The 20,460-nt window shown below is 46.0% G+C and overlaps 1 protein-coding gene across 3 annotated transcripts in view; it reads right to left on the bottom strand.

The window, feature by feature from the left end:
• Window positions 1-20,092, bottom strand: part of WDR37 (WD repeat domain 37) — a 201,670-nt gene extending 181,578 nt beyond the window's left edge. The window contains exons 1-2 of one of the 3 annotated variants that reach the window (XM_085874264.1): window positions 19,912-20,087; window positions 18,186-18,258 (exon numbers count right to left, since the gene is read on the bottom strand). In XM_085874264.1, the coding sequence (XP_085730390.1) occupies window positions 18,186-18,191 (6 nt within the window). In that variant the 5' untranslated portion in view covers window positions 18,192-18,258; window positions 19,912-20,087. Of the gene's footprint in view, window positions 1-18,185; window positions 18,259-19,911 lie in introns of all 3 variants that reach the window. The other 2 variants (XM_085874266.1, XM_085874265.1) reach the window with 2 other exon arrangements.
• Between the last annotated feature and the right edge of the window lie 368 nt (window positions 20,093-20,460).

The raw sequence follows: 20,460 nt of genomic DNA, 5'->3' as shown, positions 1-20,460 counted from the left end.
AATAATAATAATAATAATAATAATAATAAATAAAAAAATGCTTGGATCTGGATCTTCAGCAAAATTGAATCAATTTGTCCTCATCACACAACCAACCAGTCCACCAAGTTTTGTCCGAATCCATCCGCAACCTTTTGAGATATCCTGCTCAGAGACAGACTGACGGGGGTGAAAAACATAACCTCCATCGACCTTCGGTGGCGGAGGTAAACAGTCCATCATCCACGTCATTTGTCTGATCTTATGAGGTGAATTTTCAATGATGTACGACATTCCAAAGAAGAAAATGCAACAACAACGGCCGATGAGCAACTATCACAAAGGTGTTGAAAGACAAAATAAATAAATAAAAATACAAATAAAACCATGTTTTGTGTGGATATAATGATCCGATGTTGACACTCGCCCAGCAACATTCCCAAATTGTTCTTTGCACATTATCCAAAAGGTAAACATTACACCTGTCCTTCACCATGGGCATATCACAAATCCGATTGCACTTATCAGGGTGTTTGAGAAATGTAGTCACTGCTCTCGCTCGTAACCAGCCCACGTGTCCTCCAATTGGGATCAATTAAAGAACTAATGATCATCTTTACCATTGACCGACCGGCAAAGCAAAAGGCTAAAACGAGGCGAGACAATCACAAATTGTCAGACACAAAAATAAAAGTCACAAGGCAATTCTTCTCTCGGGTTGTGGAATTGTGTCCCGGTGTTTGTAGTTTCTCGCTTCCCTGAAACCCTTCAAAAGGGTGGCTCACCATGATCTAGCATGCCGACACATAATCTTTTAACAATTATTGCTGAGTGATGTCTGTTAGTATGTCGTTATCCGACATTACTAGTTGCCACGACCGTCAGACAGCAACCTTCAACTATTTTGCTGGGCTGGCAGGATAACCTGGAGGTATGCACATTCACCTCTGAGGTGTCTGGCCTGGGTTTTAATCCCGACTCAGCTATGAACTGTCATCCTCGTGTTTCGCAGGGACAGGGATTCTTCAATGGCCGTCTCTCGGTAGGACGTTACTTTAGCTAGGGGTGTCCAATCTATGAGTATTAGTTGGTGGACATTAAAGATCCTACGGTATCCTTGGTGAGGAGTGGGAGAGCTATTTCTGGCAACCTGGCAAAATTCCAAATTCATGCTCAAACAACCCACAGGGGGCACTGCATCAGCAGCATATTTGTGCCCCCAGAAAATTATGCTACTCACAGTCATGTCCATAACCCATCCATCCATCCATTGGGACCATACTCTGTGCAGAGCGTTGGTGCTGCCAAAGCAGTCTTCTGGGCTATTGGACACAATCCTGGACAGGTGGCCACTCCGACACAGGATACCAGCAAGCTGGTACTCATTCTGTCAACCTCAGAAGGATGACAGGCTGAGTCAACCCCTCTCTTCTTCTTCTACTTTCGGCTGCTCCCGTTAGGGGTCGCCACAGCGGATCATCCGTATGATCCGCATCGTGATTTGGCACATGTTTTACGCCGGATGCCCTTCCTGACGCAACCCTGGTCGCCTCTTACGACACAGGGATATGGTACACCTATTTTTTAACCGGGGTATACACCGGCCCAGTATACTGGTACTCATTTCGCCGACCTCGGAAGGATGACAGGCTGAGTCAACCCCCTGGTGTATTAATTCAGTGGCTCAACGGGGCTTGAACTCAGGACCTCGTGGATCCCAAGCCGCTGCCCTAACCACTGCGCCAACACCAGGCTCCACTGCGCCAACACCAGGCTGAGTCAACCCCACCTGGTATTACTTCAACGGAAAGTGGGATTTGAACTCAAGATCCTAGGATCCCAAGCCCACCGCCACCCTAACCATCAAGCCAACACCAGGCATACAGCCATGTGATGCACCAGAAAGAAGAACTCCGTTGCTTGATGTTTCAAAGCAAGGAAAAATGGCCAGTCGGCAAGCATTGCTTCAAAGATGGTCGAGCAATCAACGTGGGCAATGGCCGTTTGCACGAGACTGCCAGACAAATAGGTACCAGCAAGATACTCCCACATCATCTCCAACATGCTCTTTCATCGATAATATAAAACCAAAATAAATATTCCCCATTCTAAAATGGTAGCTGTATCATATTGTACTTCTGAAAGTAGACAGGACAACACGTCAAATTACCACAATGCAAACGAGAATCAAATGTCCTGCATTGGAGTCATCAGAAGGAACCCAAATACGCAAAGAGCAAAGATGGAGCCGTCAGAGGAGGAACCTGGGAAGGATTTGGGGTTCAGTTGATACGCTTCTACCCTCAAACCCATGCAGGCACAGCCAAGTGAGCTTTGCAAAAAATGCTTTCTGCAAGAATTCACTTCTCCCCTAGACAGAGAGATTAATAAATGAGGTCGAACAAATGGGATGAGACTACACGGGCAGCCAGCGATCAGGGGTCAAACCGCTATTAATTAGGTGAAAAGAAAAATGAGATAGTGGTAATTTATTAAATCAATCGGAAATCATCAACAAGATGACCTTTTTACGCTGAACATGGATGTCGTGCTCCAGAAATAATGCAAGAGCTGGAGGACGAGGGGCAAGACGTGACTTTCATCAAATCAGAAGGGAGGACGTTTAAGATCATCATGGATCCAAGGGTCATATCCATCGCACAACCAGGCAGCTCCAGCTCTTTGATTCCAGTATGGCTCAAAAACCTTACGACGTAAATGTTCCGTACAAAGACTTAATTCCCATTCAAACGATTTAAAAAAAAAACTCTTTCATCAACTTATTTGAGATGCCAATGGGACGCTCTCCTCCTGCAGTGACCTTCATTGTGTGAGGCCATGTTGAACTCAACATTTCAAGCTAAATCTCTTTCTCTGGGATTATTACTCATGGTGAGAATTGTTGCAGGACCAAAACTCCTACACACACACACACACACAAACACAACCAAGCAGGGTATTTAGTCAGGGTACTGGCACACAATGGCCTACACTTTAAAAAAAATAGTGATATATTTAATGTCTATAAAGAATATATACCGATATATATATATATATATATATATATATATATATATATATATATATATATATATATATATATGTATATAAGCTAGATTTACCTCCCGAGCAAAAGGAGAGCATATCAAGAGGTGCAAACTGCACAGCACGCCTTCCAGGATAGCCGTTATAATGAAATTGAACTCCAGCAGAGGAATTTAGGTCTAAAAAATAATCCATTATCAGACAGCTCACCATTCTCCAAACTACACTATCCTGCAGCACGTGACGGGTCTACATCGAACCAGTACTTCACCAATGGCAGGAGAACTCCCAAGAATTCCTCTGGGGCTCACTCCTTTCCAGTTACGCATAGATCATAAAGTGGAAGGTCACCGGTGGGATGGCATGGTTGTCGTTTCAAGAACCATGCTAATAATGAGGAAAGGTGCACGTGTGGTGTTTTACCGGCACGACGTCCTACGGCCAGCCTATCGTCATACCGTTTACCCAGAATCATGGACAATCGTTCCCTTTCCAAGATGCATGTCCACGCAGCTAAAGAAGTGAAGACTTTCCTCAAGCGACTGGTTTTGAAATCCTATCACGGCCTGCGACGTCGATAAATCCATTCCAAATAGGAGAGCAATTCATGGCGGAAGGACCCCCGACAAAGTTGGACGAGTCAGCAGATGCTGGATGATAAACCTAACTGATTCTCTCAACAAATCATCACAAGGCACATTCACATCACGAGATAATGAGCTGTTTGTTCCGTTTCCGTTCCATTTCCTACAAAGCGACAAGGTATTCGATAAGCTGCCTACTTTCAGTAAGAAACCCTTGTTTGCAATTTGACATGCGATGGCCAGTCGAGAATGACCTCATCACTCATTATTTACTCTGTAAATCGGTGTTCCTAATGACAACTGTCAAAATATTTTATATTTTTTTAAATATTTTTAAGATAAAGAAGTCGAAGCTCATGGAAAAGTGAGGTGGCAAAGGGTAGAAGGAACTGCCCTGACAGTGGGCAGGAGAACAACACGTGGACGGGTTGTCCTGTTCGTATTCCCACATTAACTCCTGGCTCGTGGTGATGCAGGGACCCCCAGGTGTAAATCGCTTACAATCATACGTCATGAGTTATTTCATATAGCGTACAGACAGGAGAAGAAGCGAGAGCAGCGAAGGGAACGTGGTAATCTGCAAATAAATGGGGAGAGGTGAAGCTTAATGAGGACAGAAATGATCACCGTGAGGGATGAAGGATGATCCGAGGTGGTATTGTACTGCCAACTTGAAGCCTGCGAGGAAACAGTAGGAGTGACCAGACCGAGGAAAGAAGATGGAATAAATCAGAAGCGGGGGGGGGGGGGGGGAACAAAGTAGTTGGAGGTGAGTGACGAGCCAGGATTGCAGGAGTTTCACATGAAGGGGATTGCTGGAGGAAGAACGCGTGCAACCTGGAGGAATGAGCGACAGACAGAGGGAGCAAGACCTGAGGGCAGTAGAAAACAGATGTCACCAACCAGCCTCTGATTTTGTGCAAGGTTGTCACCTGAACAGATCGTAAAATACCTCTTATTGTTCACAGACAGTATAATTATAGTATATATATATATATATATATATATATATATATATATATATATATATATATATATATATATTTATTCGTATGTAAACACCATTGTCTCTGTCTCTTGTTTTCTTGGTTACTAATAGACACAGCGACATCTTTTAAGTTACAAACTCCAAACTCAGGGTACAAATACAACTTTGTGTGGGGGATAACAGAGGCTATGTGGCTGCAGTCTCACGCAGGGGTGTAGAGGGCAGAGGCAGGCAGACGTCTATTCTCTTTGTAAATGAGTACTGTGTAGCGCCACCTGGTGGGGGTGGCAGAGGGTATTACACTTTCCAAATTCCCTTTGGCTACAAAGTGGAACATACTTATTCATGACTCTTTTCCAATGCAATTACAAATATATATATATATATATATATATATATATATATATATATATATATATATATATATATATATATATATATATATATATATATATATATATATATATATATATATATATATATATATATATATACAGTGTTACAATTGTGGAAATTCGCATTACACCATAAAGCGTCCTCAGGTGAGATATATCGGTAAGTTCATGTGTAGTTACCCCAAACCCGTTGTATAGAGGGAATATATGTGATCCATTCGGGCTGCGACGCTTCAGTGAGCCGTTTTTCTTTGGCTATTGTTAATTTGGTGCAAGAACAACAATGAACATCGCCACAACCAACATCTCACGATCACGCCATTCATGACACGACGCCACCTTCTACAACTACGCTACCACATCTTCGCCACTCGCCATTCAATGAGCACCGTGCGGGCGTGTGCAAGAACAAAAACCAACAACGCCTGTGGGGTTTTCCCGCCGAATTTCCCCGCCTGATGCTTCCGCCTGAATCCCCCCCACCACGCTTGGTGTGAAGGGGAGGGGTGCGGCAGCTCGCTCCCGATTGGTGGATGCACGGCGTGCGGTGGTCGGAGTGGGGGCACGCCCCCCTTCGAGAGTTTTCTGGAAACGCCTCGAAGGGAGGTGGAGGCAGAAATGTGGCGGGGCAATGGGGCAGAGCCGGCCCCTACAAAAGGTGTGGGCGTGGAGAGGCTCACGTGCGAAGAGGCTCTTGGTTCGTTCAAGCGATTGACAAAAGGCATGGACGTGAAGGTCGACGAGAACATCGTTCCCTTTCCTGTTCCCTTGTCCCTGAAGGGGAATTGTGGAGAGTTGCGGTGATCGTTCCTGGGCGGAGGTTCTGTTCGTTCGTCCGAGCTGTCGATCGGACCACACGAGCGACGCACGGCACGAGCTCGCGGACCACGCCGGAGGGACTCGGAGTTACGGTCGCCAAGGACTCGACGCGCTCAGGGAAGTCGCGACTTCCATTTCTTTTGGGTTTTGTGTGAATGTGTGTGTGTGTGGCGCCAGTCTTGTAAAGTAGAACTGTTTAAGTGTAATAATTATATTCGGTTTTAACTCTTTCCTTGCTTTCTTTTGCTGTAAATACGTGCTTGTCTGTGTGTGTGTGTAATAAAGTGCTTGCTTGTTGAACTGTTTCCCGCTTTGCTTCGTCTCCTTCCTTTTATTGAATCTCCATCTTGCATCACGTAAGGGATTGATAGTGGGTTTTGAAACGCCCGGTAATTAATCGGAACCGTCAAGGTCGACGATAACTCTGCTCGGATATCCCTGTAGTACGGAACGAGCCGCTTAAGCGGTTCATGTCTGGAGTCGGCCTGTGGCGTGGTCCCATCCCTCAGCACATTACCCACGTGGGTACTTAGGTATATCGACATTCGGCAATTCACCCTATTTCGCGCGGGTAGACTGCGGACTGGGTGGTGGTGGGGTTTAACCCCCACCAGTGACTGGTTTCTGGCAGTAGTCCCAGGAGGGTCACGACTGCATTTTCCGTCCGGTGGGCGACGCGGTCGCGATTCGAGTTACGCGGCCGATCGCACACCGGCGGGCGCGAATTCGCAACAATATATATATATATATATATATATATATATATATATATATATATATATATATATATATATATATATATATATATATATATATATATATATATATATATATACACACAGTAGGTATACAGTAAGGACTGTACTTGTTTTCATTACTGTATACCTACTTTTGCAGCCCCCTGTATATAGAAAAACAAAAAACTGTCAGTCGTTGTGACTACATGTCTTTTAATTACGTACTATTGGAATGTACTTTTCGACCCTTTCGACTGCTGAGACCCCTTCAACTGTGGAATACTCTTTTAAGACCCTGAGGATCCAAAAGACCCAAAAGACCCCACAGAACCAGCAGACACAAAAGACCCAGAGGACACAAAAGACGCCAAAAACCCAAAAGACCCGAAAGGCCCCAGAAGACCAAAAAAACCCCACAAGACCCCTCAGAACCTTTAAGAACCCTGATGACCTCTTTTACTTTTAAAAGTTGGTGATGATCAAGATGACCCAAAAAACCCACAATACCCCTCAGAACCTTCAAGACCCCTATTACCTTTCAAACTCTTAATACCTCTTTTACTTTTAAGACCCTTTGAACCCTTTTATACCCCTTTGGCTCCAAGAACCTTTAGACCTTTATACCACCTTAGTCCCTTAACACCATTCAGACCCCTTACATGCTTGACCAGAGCTTTAAACCACTTGGACCTTTTTATATGTATCTATGTCTATATCTATATCTATATCTACATCAATAAAAGCCATTGTGTCTATGTTCCTGTCTCTTCCTTATGCACATCTTTCAAGTAACAAATTACAAACTCGGGGTAGAAATACAACTTTGTGTTGGGGGTAACGTAGGTGATGTGGCCGTGGCCTCACGCAGGAGTGTGGCGGGGGGGGGGGACGTAAATTGTCGATGTAAATTACAGTGTAGCGCCACCTGGTGGTGGTGGCAGAGGGTATTACAATTTCCTTTTATATCTGGGTAACACTGAGGTTAAAGTACTCCGCACGGGTAAATTTGTCGTCCTTTCCTTCTCTACCCATCCCACAAAAAAAACGGAGGGGCCTGTCAAAGCTGATCATCGTGTGTGAAATATTTCTCGCAGGAAGGGACATCAGAACGAATGGGGGACAAAGAGGGGAGATGGGGGACAAAGAGGGGGGATGGGGGACAAAGAGGGGGGGGATAAGGGGTAGGAGTTGAAGCACTCGATGTATGGGTAAATCTGTCTTCCTTTCCTTGTTCTTCTCGCCCAAAATTTTTGGTAAACAGCACAAACAAGCCAGTAGGTGGACATGGGTAGTCGACTACCCAACAGAACCTGACGCGATGGGCCCATTCGATGGGGAATGACCTGAGGATTAAGCACAAGAAAATTCATGATTCTAGCTTCAAGGGTTAATGCTGCAGATTGTTTTTTCGTTAAAATACCCCCACACTTAGAGGTTTTTCGGCCGTTGCGAGGCAACGGAGGGGGCCATAGTAACGGTTCTTTCTCACATATAACAAGGACACAACGGTTTGTTGGACAAAATAGGGGTCCATAGCAACGGTTCTTTCTCACACATAACTAGGACATACCATGAACCTACCATACCAGGTTCATGTATATCTGACTCATAGTCTCTGAGATATAACGAACTTCGTTTTTTTATTGTTTTCGACCAGGGTTCATTCAAAGTCTATCTTCTCCGACAGTTTTCATAGGATCCGGCTGGAAATTTTTGACAATATGGCTGAATGTACTGCCCACAGTCGTTCGTGGCCCGATTTTAGATTTTCGAAAAAATAAATTTTTTATGATTTTTCAAAAATTTCAAAGTCCCATTGCTAGGCAACGGTGGTGTCCATAGCAACGGTTCTCATTTGCACACAACTAGGTCACGGTATGAACCTAACAACCAAGTTTCATCGAAATCACCATTGTATTAACGGAGCACTGGACCGAACAGAGGGACAGACAGACAGACAAACATATCGACGGAAATACTGATAATAAGGGTAGAACAAATTTCAAAAAAAAATTTTTTTTTTCCGACTGGATCGACTACCTAATAATTGGTCCATCAGCGAAGTGACGGGTAGGCTCTGCTCGTATATTGTATGCCAATGGGCAAAGTCAAAGCAAGATGGAGTAAACCTGGGCTTTTTCAATGTGTTAGCTGAAGTTGTCAGGTCATTAGCTTCGCCACCGAAGGTGGACAGAGGTTATGTTTTCACTCCTGTTCCTTCGTCTGTCTGTCTGTGTGTGCACGATATCTGAAAAGTTATGGACCGATTCAGACCAAACTTGGTGCACAGGTTGGGTGAATGAAAAGGACGAATTGATTAAGTTTTGGTGAAGATCCGAATACAGATACGGATACGGATACAATAATTTTTTTCATTTTCTAAGTGATTCATCACCATTGACAGATATGGGGCCAAAAACGATATACATCATGATATCTCAAAACGTTATTGACGAGTTATGACAAAACTAGGTGAAAGAAGAACAAGCTGATTAGATTGTGGTTGAGGTCTGAATTCAGATACGACCCATCAGTGGGATACAAAATATAAACTGTTCCGCATGGCGGAGAGGTATGCGCTGTAGTTTATTGTTTCTACTCAAACCAGAGTTAACACTTCTCTCCAAAACTGGAAATTGGGCAAATGTCAAAATAAAATATATTTTTTAATACAGTTTTACAAGGAATAACTACTTTAAGAGGTTGGGAAAAAATTAATCAAGAAATAAATAAATTAATCTTACAGAATGTTTAAAATACAAAAAAGAACTTTTTCAAAAAATATTATCCTCTTTCACAAGAATACAAATGAAGCCGCACTATACAGAACAAGGTAGTTAGCAGATGAAACTTTCCAAAAATTTCACCAAAATAGAAAACCAACAATCTTTTATTTTTGTTTTCCTTTATCTTCACAAGGACGGATCTCATAAAACATCTAAATTTGGTTGGCCTCCTGCCGAAAAGCCAGGGTTATTGGTGAGTGGTGTGGAAGAGCAGCCTTGTAAGATTGACACACAGCGACCCTCCAGACCACACAACGAAATGGAAAAGCTTCCCTTTCAACAAAAGCCTTTTGGAAACGGTCACAGACAGGAGCACGCACTCAAGAAAATGAGAGTTCATGGCCAGCTGCCTTTCAACCTGGAACAAGTCAAAATCGATTCAACATCTCTGCGATCTCTCGCTGTCTGTCAAGGGGAACAAAAGGCACTAATGCAGGCCATTCGCGGTGTGAGGCAAGATAAAACACTAGGTGGACATCCGTCGTGCAAAGCCTCGGCGAAACAAACACTTTGTGGCAACATCACATATCATCTGACTCTACGCGTGTCAAGGTCAATTATGCATCACAATACGAGAATATTCAGCACACATTCCCAAGAGTAACCCCTACGCTCGGCATGTATGACATCTCACAAGTTATAACTTCCAGGAAGGCCATGCTTGTACCCGTGCGACTGGGTACAAATCTTAATATTACACCAAAAATAACATTCAGGGAGAGCTTTTTGCACCGGCCATGCAGGACAAGGAAATTAGAAGACATCATCATCCTTTTCTGTGGATTACAAGGACAATGGATGAATTAACTGTGTTGTGGGATTGAATCTGGGATCACAGCATCTTGGGCTTGGTGATCAGATGGGAACAAACCAGGCAATCCAACGATGCTGCCACAACATTCCATATTGTTAGTTTCTGATGAGCTCGAATAGATTTTCCTGCCTCAGTGCACAATATCAAGCAATAAATTTTTTTTTTTTTTAATGAAAAAGGATGTCGGGATTTTACTCCATAAAGTATGGAAACAAGGTAGAGATGATCATGTGAAACCATCCCGACATCTTTCTTTGAATAATGGTTGTGCCTACAGAAGACACTGTGTGCGTGTGTACGTGGAAGGATAGATTGAACGAACACACACACACACACACACACACACACACACACACACACACACACACACACACACACACACACACACACACACACACACACACACACACACACACACACACACACACACACACACACACACACTTTTTAAAGGTTATTGGGGTCTAAGGGGTCACGGGTCTTTGGGTTCTTCAGGGTATCTGGGTTATTCAGGGTCTCACGGGTCTTTGGGCTCTTCAGCGTCTCACGGGTCTTTGGGTTCTTCAGCGTCTCACGGGTCTTTGGGTTCTTCAGGGTCTCACAGGTCTTTGGGTTCTTCAGGGTCTCACGAGTCTTTGGGTTCTTCAGGGTCTCACGGGTCTTTGGGTTCTTCAGGGTCTCACGGGTCTTTGGGTTCTTCAGGGTCTCACGGGTCTTTGGGTTCTTCAGGGTCTCACGGGTCTTTGGGTTCTTCAGGGTCTCACGGGTCTTTGGGTTCTTCAGGGTCTCTGGGTTATTCAGAGTCTCACGGGTCTTTGGGTTCTTCAGGGTCTCACGGGTCTTTGGGTTCTTCAGGGTCTCTGGGTTATTCAGGGTCTCACGGGTCTTTGGGCTCTTCAGTGTCTCACGGGTCTTTGGGTTCTTCAGTACCTCACGGGTCTTTGGGCTCTTCAGTGTCTCACGGGTCTTTGGGTTCTTCAGTGCCTCATGGGTCTTTGGGTTCTTCAGTACCTCACGGGTCTTTGAGTTCTTCAGGGTCTCACGGGTCTTTGGGTTATTCAGGGTATCACGGGTCTTTGGGTTATTCAGGGTATCACGGGTCTTTGGGTTCTTCAGGGTCTCATGGGTCTTTGGGTTCTTCAGGGTCTCATGGGTCTTTGGGTTCTTCAGGGTCTCACGGGTCTTTGGGTTCTTCAGGGTCTCACGGGTCTTTGGGTTCTTCAGGGTCTCACGGGTCTTTGGGTTCTTCAGGGTCTCACGGGTCTTTGGGTTCTTCAGGGTCTCACGGGTCTTTGGGTTCTTCAGGCTCTCATGGGTCTTTGTATTCTTCAGGGTCTCATAGGTCTTTGTGTTCTTCAGTATTTCATGGGTCTTTGTGTTCTTCAGGGTCTCATGGGTCTTTGGGTTCTTCAGGGTCTCACGGGTCTGTGCGTTCTTAAGGGTCTCAAGGGTTTCAAGGGTCTTTGGGTTCTTCAGGGTCTCATGGGTCTTTGGGTTCTTCAGGGTTTCACGGGTCTTTGAGCTCTTCAGGGTCTCACTTGTCTTTTGGTTCTTCAGGGTCTCACGGGTCTTTGGGTTCTTTAGGGTCTCACGGGTCTTTGGGTTCTTCAGGGTCTCACGGGTCTTTGGGTTCTTCAGGGTCTCACGGGTCTTTGGGTTCTTCAGGGTCTCACGGGTTTTTGGGTCCTTAAGGGTCTCATGGGTCCTGAAGGGCCTTCAATGGTCTAAGAGGTCTCAGGAGTCTAAAGGGTTGATCAGTTAAAAAGGTACATTCTAATAGTATGTAATTTATAGACGTACGTGCAAGTCGGCATTCAACTGACGTTCAAATAGTGCGTAATTCATAGACATCTAATGACACGCAGACATGAACTGAACTTTAGATATGTACGAGCAAATAGAACCCGTCGCTTTGCTGATGGAAATGTTGAGTGGTGTAAGGAGAGGGAGAGGGAGAGGGAGGAGAGGGAGAGAGAGGGGAGAGAGAGAGAGGGGAGAGAGAGAGAGAGGGGAAAGAGAGAGAGGAGAGGGAGAGAGAGAGGAGAGAGAGAGAGAGGGAGAGAGGGAGAGAGGGAGAGAGAGGAGAGAGAGAGAGAGGAGAGAGAGGAGAGAGAGAGAGAGAGAGAGGAGAGGAGAGAGAGAGAGAGAGAGAGAGAGAGAGAGGAGAGAGAGAGAGAGAGAGAGAGAGAGAGAGAGAGAGAGAGAGAGAGAGAGAGAGGAGAGAGAGAGAGAGAGAGAGAGAGAGAGAGAGAGAGAGAGAGAGAGAGAGAGAGAGAGAGAGAGAGAGAGAGAGAGAGAGAGAGAGAGAGAGAGAGAGAGAGAGAGAGAGAGAGAGAGAGAGAGAGAGAGAGAGAGAGAGAGAGAGAGAGAGAGAGAGAGAGAGAGAGAGAGAGAGAGAGAGAGAGAGAGAGAGAGAGAGAGAGAGGAGAGAGAGAGAGGGAGAGAAGAGAGAGAGGGGGCGGAGGGAGAGGGGAAGGGAGGAGGGGTGGAGGAGCTTGGAGGGGTAAGGAAGGGGGAGCTCGGAAGAGGAGTGAAGAGCGAGGAGGGGGGAGGATGGACGGAATAACACACCAAATGTCACGATACAATGCGGGAGGGTGGGGGTCGGAGCAAAAAGGATGGGGGAGAGAGGAGGGGTGGGAGAGAGTGAGGACAGAGCAAGGAAGGGGGAGGAAGGGCTAGAGCAAGAAAGAGGGGTTAGGGTTAGCGAGGGCGAGGAAAACGGGGGGGGAGAGCGAGGAAAACGGGGGGGGGGAGAGCGAGGAAAACGGGGGGGAGAGCGAGGAAAGCAGGGGGGGGAGAGCGACGCCACACATCGTTAAACACTCCAGGAGAAGGGGCTGCGTGGTGAGGGCGGTGGGAGCGAGAGAGAAACGGAGAAGGGAGGAGGAGGAACGAGGAAGGCTGGGAAGTCGGAAAGGGGGAAGGAATGGGGAGGGGGAGAGTCAAACATAATATTGTCATACGAACGAACACACACACACACACACACACACACACACACACACACACACACACACACACACACACACACACACACACACACACACACACACACACACACACACACACACACACACACACACGGCCTGTTCCAAGTCAAGGCATTTCTGATCAGGCCAAAAAAATAAATAAATAAATAAATAAATGTTACCCGCAGGGTGACCCGTATCTTGCCAAAAGGTGACCACGTATGACTTCTTTAAGGTCACACTGAGGTGAACAGAGCTGCTATCCACCAGGAGCGACTCCTTGAGGAATATCTGCCTACGAGAGATTCCGATGAGAATCGTTCTACAGAGTAACCATGAAAAATATGCGTTTGCCTCATAACGTCACGAAATGACGTCATATTGTCTCAAGCTTGACATATCTAGAAAGCACTCATCGAGGTGTTCAATTTGAGGTACTACACGATATGGTTCCTAAAACTTGAAAATTTGACATTGGGGTCAAATATGTTTGACCTCAGGCGCTAATCATGAAGGTCAAGGCCAATCGCCACCAAAAATTAATCAGCTGAGCACCAGACCATGAACTATATTCCGATGAAGTTTGAAGGCGATCCGATCAAAATTACTCAAAAAATAAGGGTTTCGTCGACTCCCCTGATTTGCGACAAAGTGACCTTGACCTTCAAAATTTTGTGCACTGAAAGGGACCTCTATAGGCCTCTGATATGCGCAGTTACAAACATTTCCAATGATAACTGTGCTCTGCAGAATTTTTTATACGTGATTACAGACAAACAAACAAAACAAACAAACAAAAAAAAACATACAAGCTGACCAACATATCTTGCAAAAACTTCATTTTGGCAAGACAAAAATGGCAAATTAAGACCCTAGCGAGGGACAGCGAGGTGACCAAGCATAATGTCGCCTTGATAAAGGATAATTAAACATAATGCCGCCTTGCCGTGGTCTGTCAGATCCCAGAAGGAGAAGTCTGACTCACATGCACACAGTTCATGAGTAATGTCTGCCAATTTTCTTCACAAGGTGAACAAAGCAGATACAAAAAAAACAGAATTGTCTTTGTCTGTTCTGTAACGAATGACAGGAGAAGCGTTTAATATAATTTGCTTAACCAACGAATGGATTCTCAATGGACGACGCAAGATAATGAAATGGAAGACCAAGAAGGAACCCGAAGAAGTAAAGAACAAAGATGGAGTCATCAGGAGGAATCTGGATAGGATTCGGGTTTCAGCAACTACTCCACCACCTTCAAATCCATCCAGGCGCAGCCAAGTGAGCCTTACAGAAAACTTTCTGCAAGAATTCACTTCTCCTTAGAGAGACAGACAACGAAAGAGAGAAAGAGAGGCATCGTCGGAATCGACTCCGGAGGCTTCGAACCGTTACAAGTGGGTAATCGGCTCTGTCGAATTTAGGGTTCCATTCACGGTTCCGATGGACGGAATCGATTCCATTCGGGGAAATCGATTCTTTCGCCCAAGCCTACCTGGTATATGCAGCAGTGTTGTACAAACTTTCACAATAGCCACCGAGAGCGAAGTCGATGGAATGCCATCGCAAATCTCCACGCTTCCCAACTAAAGCAAATTTGAAAGATGGCAAAAACTTCCATCGGGAATGACCCAATATAAAATTTTGAGTTAAAAAAAAAAATTTAATTTCCCCGTTTTGACCACTGTCAGCCGAAGTCCCCAACCATTGTGACATGAACCAGGGGTCAAATCCAAAAAGTCATTGCATATTCCATGCATCATTCCCAATGTTGATTGCCTCTACAAAGTTTCATTAAAATGAACTAAAAATGTGCCAGCAATTGCATTTTTTTGATATTTGATATTTTAACCGCATCCCAGAGGGTGAGGCCAAATATGATGGTGCACAGGTCTGCTCTTGCACCTTCTTGCCATGTGGTGATCATAACTAGTAACTTTGGTGAATTTCTGCACAACCGGTTGATCGGCATCTCAAGGAGATGGGGATGGGCCAGGCATCTGCCTGGGGGATGGCCAGACGGAGGCCCCTGGAGTGTGCACGCAGCGATGCGCTGCTCCGGCGCATGCTCCCATAACTGACCTGACTTGTTAAGGAGGAGATAAGCCTGATTGGCAGAGATAGACAGGAACCTCCTTTGGGATGGAAGCAGTCAAGCCATCCTAACCAAAACAGGCATTATGCAGATTGTTATAATGACGATAGCAAATACTACGAAGGGAATACATCAACTCAATGAGGATTGGACATTTGATCATCTCTACTCTGTGTCCTTTCGGGATTTTGAAGTTAATTCACACTGAAGAGCAGGGGAGTGAGGTATATGCCAGGCACACAAAACAGCAGCTTTAAGCAGTCATACCATGAAAGAATTACTGGGTTATTCTCGAGTGATGAACACAATCATGTCATGGCTCCTGGCAAAAATCTGAGGGACCTTGCAGGTAAATTTCTCAAGCATCGACGCAATTTCCTGCGCTTCAAGTTCTACTGGCAGATATTAAAATAGAGGAACATTGTCGCTTCCATTTTTGAAGCTTCAGAGAGAGATGACATCAGCTTAAAATGGCATCCTTTGTGCACAAATATTGTGAAAACTGATGCAACATCAACAGATTTTTGGACGGAGTAAATCCACAACATTCCATCGCACCATCCACCCCGATCCTCGCGCACTGCGTGCTTGCCCTTCCATTTCTCACTCAAACTCCGTTTACATAGAAACAAAAAGAAATTCAACACTCTCACAAACAAGGTACAGTGAGTGGGGTGCTAATACGTGCACTCTTCAGCACTTGGAAAAATTAACGAGTCAAGAGAAATCATTTGGGAAAGCTCGAGTGAGCAAGTCAAAAACCTTCATACTGTTACAAATCTGGAAACCATGCGCACTCAACATTTAGGTCCCAAAGTTAGTTATGTCGATAAGTATGTGTACAGTTAGAATCCATCCCCTTCTGTCTAATGGGAATTACATGTGTGCGCTACGGGTTATTTTTTTATAATTAGGATTTTTACATTTTAAACAGCAACTACAACAACGACAACATCGCTCCTTCGCTCCTGCCACCATCGGCCTTCCTCACACGCATGCGTGCTGAGCGCAGACGGAGGCGGGGCTTCCATCGCTTCAGCTCGAAGCTCCGCTCCAAAGAAGGGCATGGAATGTTTTCCTCTGTCCAATGAGCCAAGGGTGAGCATCACACGCGCGCCCCAGCCAATGGGAGGCGAGCGTGCCGAAAAAAGAAATCTCTTGGACCTGAAGGAAAAAAGAAAGAGGAGAGGACGGAGACCGGGTGATCGTGGCGACGGCAGAGTGGTGGTCGACGAGGGTTCTGCGCGATCACGGCGATTGCGGTCTACGGTCCTTTGTGGTGGCTCAACGTGGTGGTGGTGACCGAACAGTGCGGCGACCGAGCAGCCAGGGACGAGGGCTGTGGACTTCGGGTCGTGGGTTCAAGTCCCACCAGTAGCTTCGAAGTCAGTGTAACCGCACAAAACGGGAAGGTCCAAGACAGGCTCTTACCTCCAGCTCACCTTCCCTCCGAGCTGGGGGTATCAATAAAGGCTGCGGCCAGCATTTCTTTTGGGGGCGAGTGCGTCTGTGTGTGGGCCCGTCTGATATATACCCGTATAAAATGCTAAGTTCTTTTTGTTGTACATTATTTGCATTGCTTATTCGGATAACTCTGCTCTGTGTCTCCCTGCCTATTGTAAATAAATATATGTTAAATGTTCCAGTTCATTTCTGTGTTTCTTTCATTGGCTTAGCACGGTGTGTGTTGAGAAATAGCGAGGCAGTAAATTGTTAATTTGGACCGACAGGCCTTGGTAACCTCCGCTGAGGTTACACACGGTTCGGGCACGGTAACGGCTCGTCCCGCTCAAGGTCTGTCGAGGGTGTGAATTCCCCGGTAGCTTTGCCGCGTGGGTAATTAGGTACATTGAAGTTTGGCAATTGACCCTACTCCACGCGGTCGAATTATTGGCGATTCATGGTCCTGTAAGGGACCCGTGCCTTTCGGACTTATCCGAGGGTCACGACCAAAATTCCGGTGGAGCCGACTCTACTGCTCCCTCTAGCGGTCGTGCTCACCACCGATACCCGGCACCGCAACAATACAAGATGGAAGAAGAGCTCCCGGAAAAGTGACTTGATAGAAGGTAAGAAGGCAAAGTACAAACAGTCAGGCGACATATGGGCAAAACAAGAGATTGGAAAGAATCACCAAGTCAAGGAGAGAGAGCGCGGGGAGTAACAAACTTCCTCATCATGGAAGCTCATCATATCGACAGCTTTAGTGGTTGTGCAACTTGCGCTCCTCGAGTATAGTTTTAATTGCACCTGTAAATGAAACCGCACACAACGTTTGAAAAACGTATGCAAAGGAAAATGCATCCACTTCACGCGGCAGGTGCAACGACCTCCAAGATCAATGATGTTTTGATATGCACCAAAGCTTGGCTTGAAACGAGTATTACCGAGAGAGAAGCCGATGGCATGCCATCGCAGATACCCATGCTAACCACCTGGAGCAAAGTTGAAAGATGGCAGAAAACTCCACCAGGTATGACCCAAAATCAAATTGAGTTTTTCTTTAAAAAAAAAAAAGGTTTTTCCATGTTTTGACCGCTGTGACCGCAAGTCCCCTACCCTCTGGGGTATGAAACTGGCGTCAGATGCAAAACATCGTTACATATTTCATGCGTCCCCCAATGTTGATTGCATATACAGAACAAAGTCTCTTTTTAAAATGTTTTAAATTGTTTAAAAATGTGCCTACAACTGCATTGTTTGGTGTTTGACATTTTTGACCACATCTGAGGGGCCAAAAATGATCCTGCCCTCGCACCACCTTCGTGCCATGCTGGGAAGTGAGCATCACCGAGGCTGACATCTCGTCAAAACCAAGACAGGAGACCTCAAAGGATGACGGGCCATCAGAAGGGGACACAAAGCCGGCTGTCCTACATGCATTCATCAACCGGTGTTAAATATCCCAAGGGACATTTCAAAAGGTGAAGGCTCTCATATGCTGGAACCTTGGTCAAACTCCCAGCACTACCTGCATGATTTAGTGATGCAACAACATCCATCTCCTATGGCATCCTCATGGTGATGTACAAAATTATGGTTTCCTGCAAGAAAGACAGAGACAAAAAGAAGATAGAGAGAAAGAGAAAGAAGAAAGAAGAAAGAAGAAAGGAGAAAGGAGAAAGGAGAAAGGAGAAAGGAGAAAGGAGAAAGGAGAAAGGAGAAAGGAGAAAGGAGAAAGGAGAAAGGAGAAAGAGAAAGAGAAAGAGAAAGAGAAAGAGAGAGAAAATGATCAAAAATGAAACAAAGGGTTTGTCATTTTAGGACATTTCATGAAAACGTAAAATTCGAGACTTGACATCAGCTCGTGAATCAGACACGACTGCCAAGCCGAAGCTAACTATGTATGTATGTATGTATATACATATGTATGTATGCGTGTGTGTGTGTGTACATGCATGTGCGCGTCTACGTGCGTGTGTACATGCGTGTGTGCATGTGTGCGTGTGTACGTGCGTGTGTACGTGCGTGTGTGCGTGTGTGCGCGTGTACGTGCGTGTGTGCATGTGTGCATGCGTGTGCGTGTGTGTGCATGTGTGTGTGTGCGCATGTACGTGCGTGTGTGTGTGCGTGTGTGTACATGCGTGTGTGCGTGTGTGTGCGTGCGTGTGTGTGTGCGTGCGTGTGTGTGCATGTGTGTGTGTGTGTGCGTGCATGTGTGCGTGCCTGTGTGTACGTTCGTGTGTGTGTGCCTGTGTGTGCGTGCGTGTGTGTGTGTGTGCGTGCGTGTGTGCGTGTGTGTGTGCCTGTGTGTACGTGCGCGTGTGTGTGTGCCTGTGTGTGCGTGTGTGTGTATGTGTGTGCGTGTGTGCATGTGTGCGTGCATGTGTGTGTGCGCATGTATGTGCATGTGTGCATGTGTGCGTGTGTGCGTGTGTACGTGCGTGCATGTGTACGTGCGTACGTGTGTGTGTGTTGGTGCACGTGTGCGTGCGTGCGTGTGTGCGCATGTACGTGCGTGTGTGCGTGCGTGTGTTCGTGTGTACGTGCGTGCATGTGTGCGTGCGTGTGTGTGTACGTGTGTACGTGTGTACGTGCGTGTGTGCATGCGTGCGTGTGTGCGTGTGTACGTGCGTGCATGTGTTCGTGTGTGCGTGTGTACGTGCGTGTGTGTGATGTTATGTCTAGTTTCCTTCTTGGGACTACGGTGCAGTAATTGGTCTTGATTTTGATAACGCTCTTTGGCAACGAACCTACATTTTGAGGCAGAACAATAACTTGTGTTACGAAGGATGGGACGAGGTTGAGGCAGGTGTAAAACACGTCACGATTCTTCACCACAAAGTGAAAGATCGTCGAAGGTGATGTGGGACCGGCAGGCTTGGTGGCCATGTCGGTGTAGTTGACACGGGGTGGTGATGCCGTTGATGTTTTTATCGCAGGACGAGAAGCTTGAAATGTATATCTGGGTAAACCACCTGATATCATGCGGTGAACGACTAAATAAAACAAACGAAACAAGCTGTGACAGGCAAAGTAAACCGAACCATTCCAAGGCCGAATTAATTACGAAAGGCCCTTGAAGTGGAGACGTGTGCTGGTTTCAAGCACGGAGCTATCTTGTGGAGCTTGAAGACAAACCGAAGGGTATTCGGTGATGAACGAGTGATAACCAGACACAGACACAACAAAGTCTAGGGGGAGGCCCCCACGGCCCAGCCCGACCCACCGCAAGCCGCCCCTTCCTCCCACGTTACCTTGTGACCAGCCGGACCCCCTCAGGGTGACGAGCGACCCCACGGATGGACGACCCGGGGTTCAACGAGATAAATGATGCGAAGGAATAAACACTGAGGAACATTAACGACGCGGAAAGGCGCCAGGTCCGAGCAGGCCGCACCTTGCGAGTCCAGTGGTTGTAGGAGGAATTACAAGATGTTCCTTGTTTTGTTGAGATTTTTTTTTTAACTGATTACCTTCATTTTAAACCCATTAATAATGAACAATTAATGCATCGCCACATCATGTAATTTTCATACTGAGCAAGGCGGAGAAAAAACTGTTTAACCTCAATACAATCTTCAGAACGTTCTATTTCTTACGTATGTACCTGGGGGAGGATGCTGAGTGGGGATATCAGAATTAAATGAGAAAAAATAAATAAGAGTGGGAGGGGGTGGGGGAGAGTCGGGGAAGGGGGTGGGGGAGAGTCGGGGAAGGGGAAGGGGAAGGGGAGGGGAGTGTGAGGAGGAGGGAAGTGTGAGGGGTGGGGGAGGGAAGTGTGAGGGGTGGGGGAGGGAAGTGTG

Source organism: Eptatretus burgeri, chromosome 3 (genome assembly GCF_056783735.1).
Source record: "Eptatretus burgeri isolate ZD-2024b chromosome 3, Ebu_testis_v1, whole genome shotgun sequence".
Taxonomy (NCBI): domain Eukaryota; kingdom Metazoa; phylum Chordata; class Myxini; order Myxiniformes; family Myxinidae; genus Eptatretus; species Eptatretus burgeri.
The sequence above is the reverse complement of the archived record's forward strand: the minus strand, read 5'-3'. Positions and strand labels throughout refer to the sequence as shown.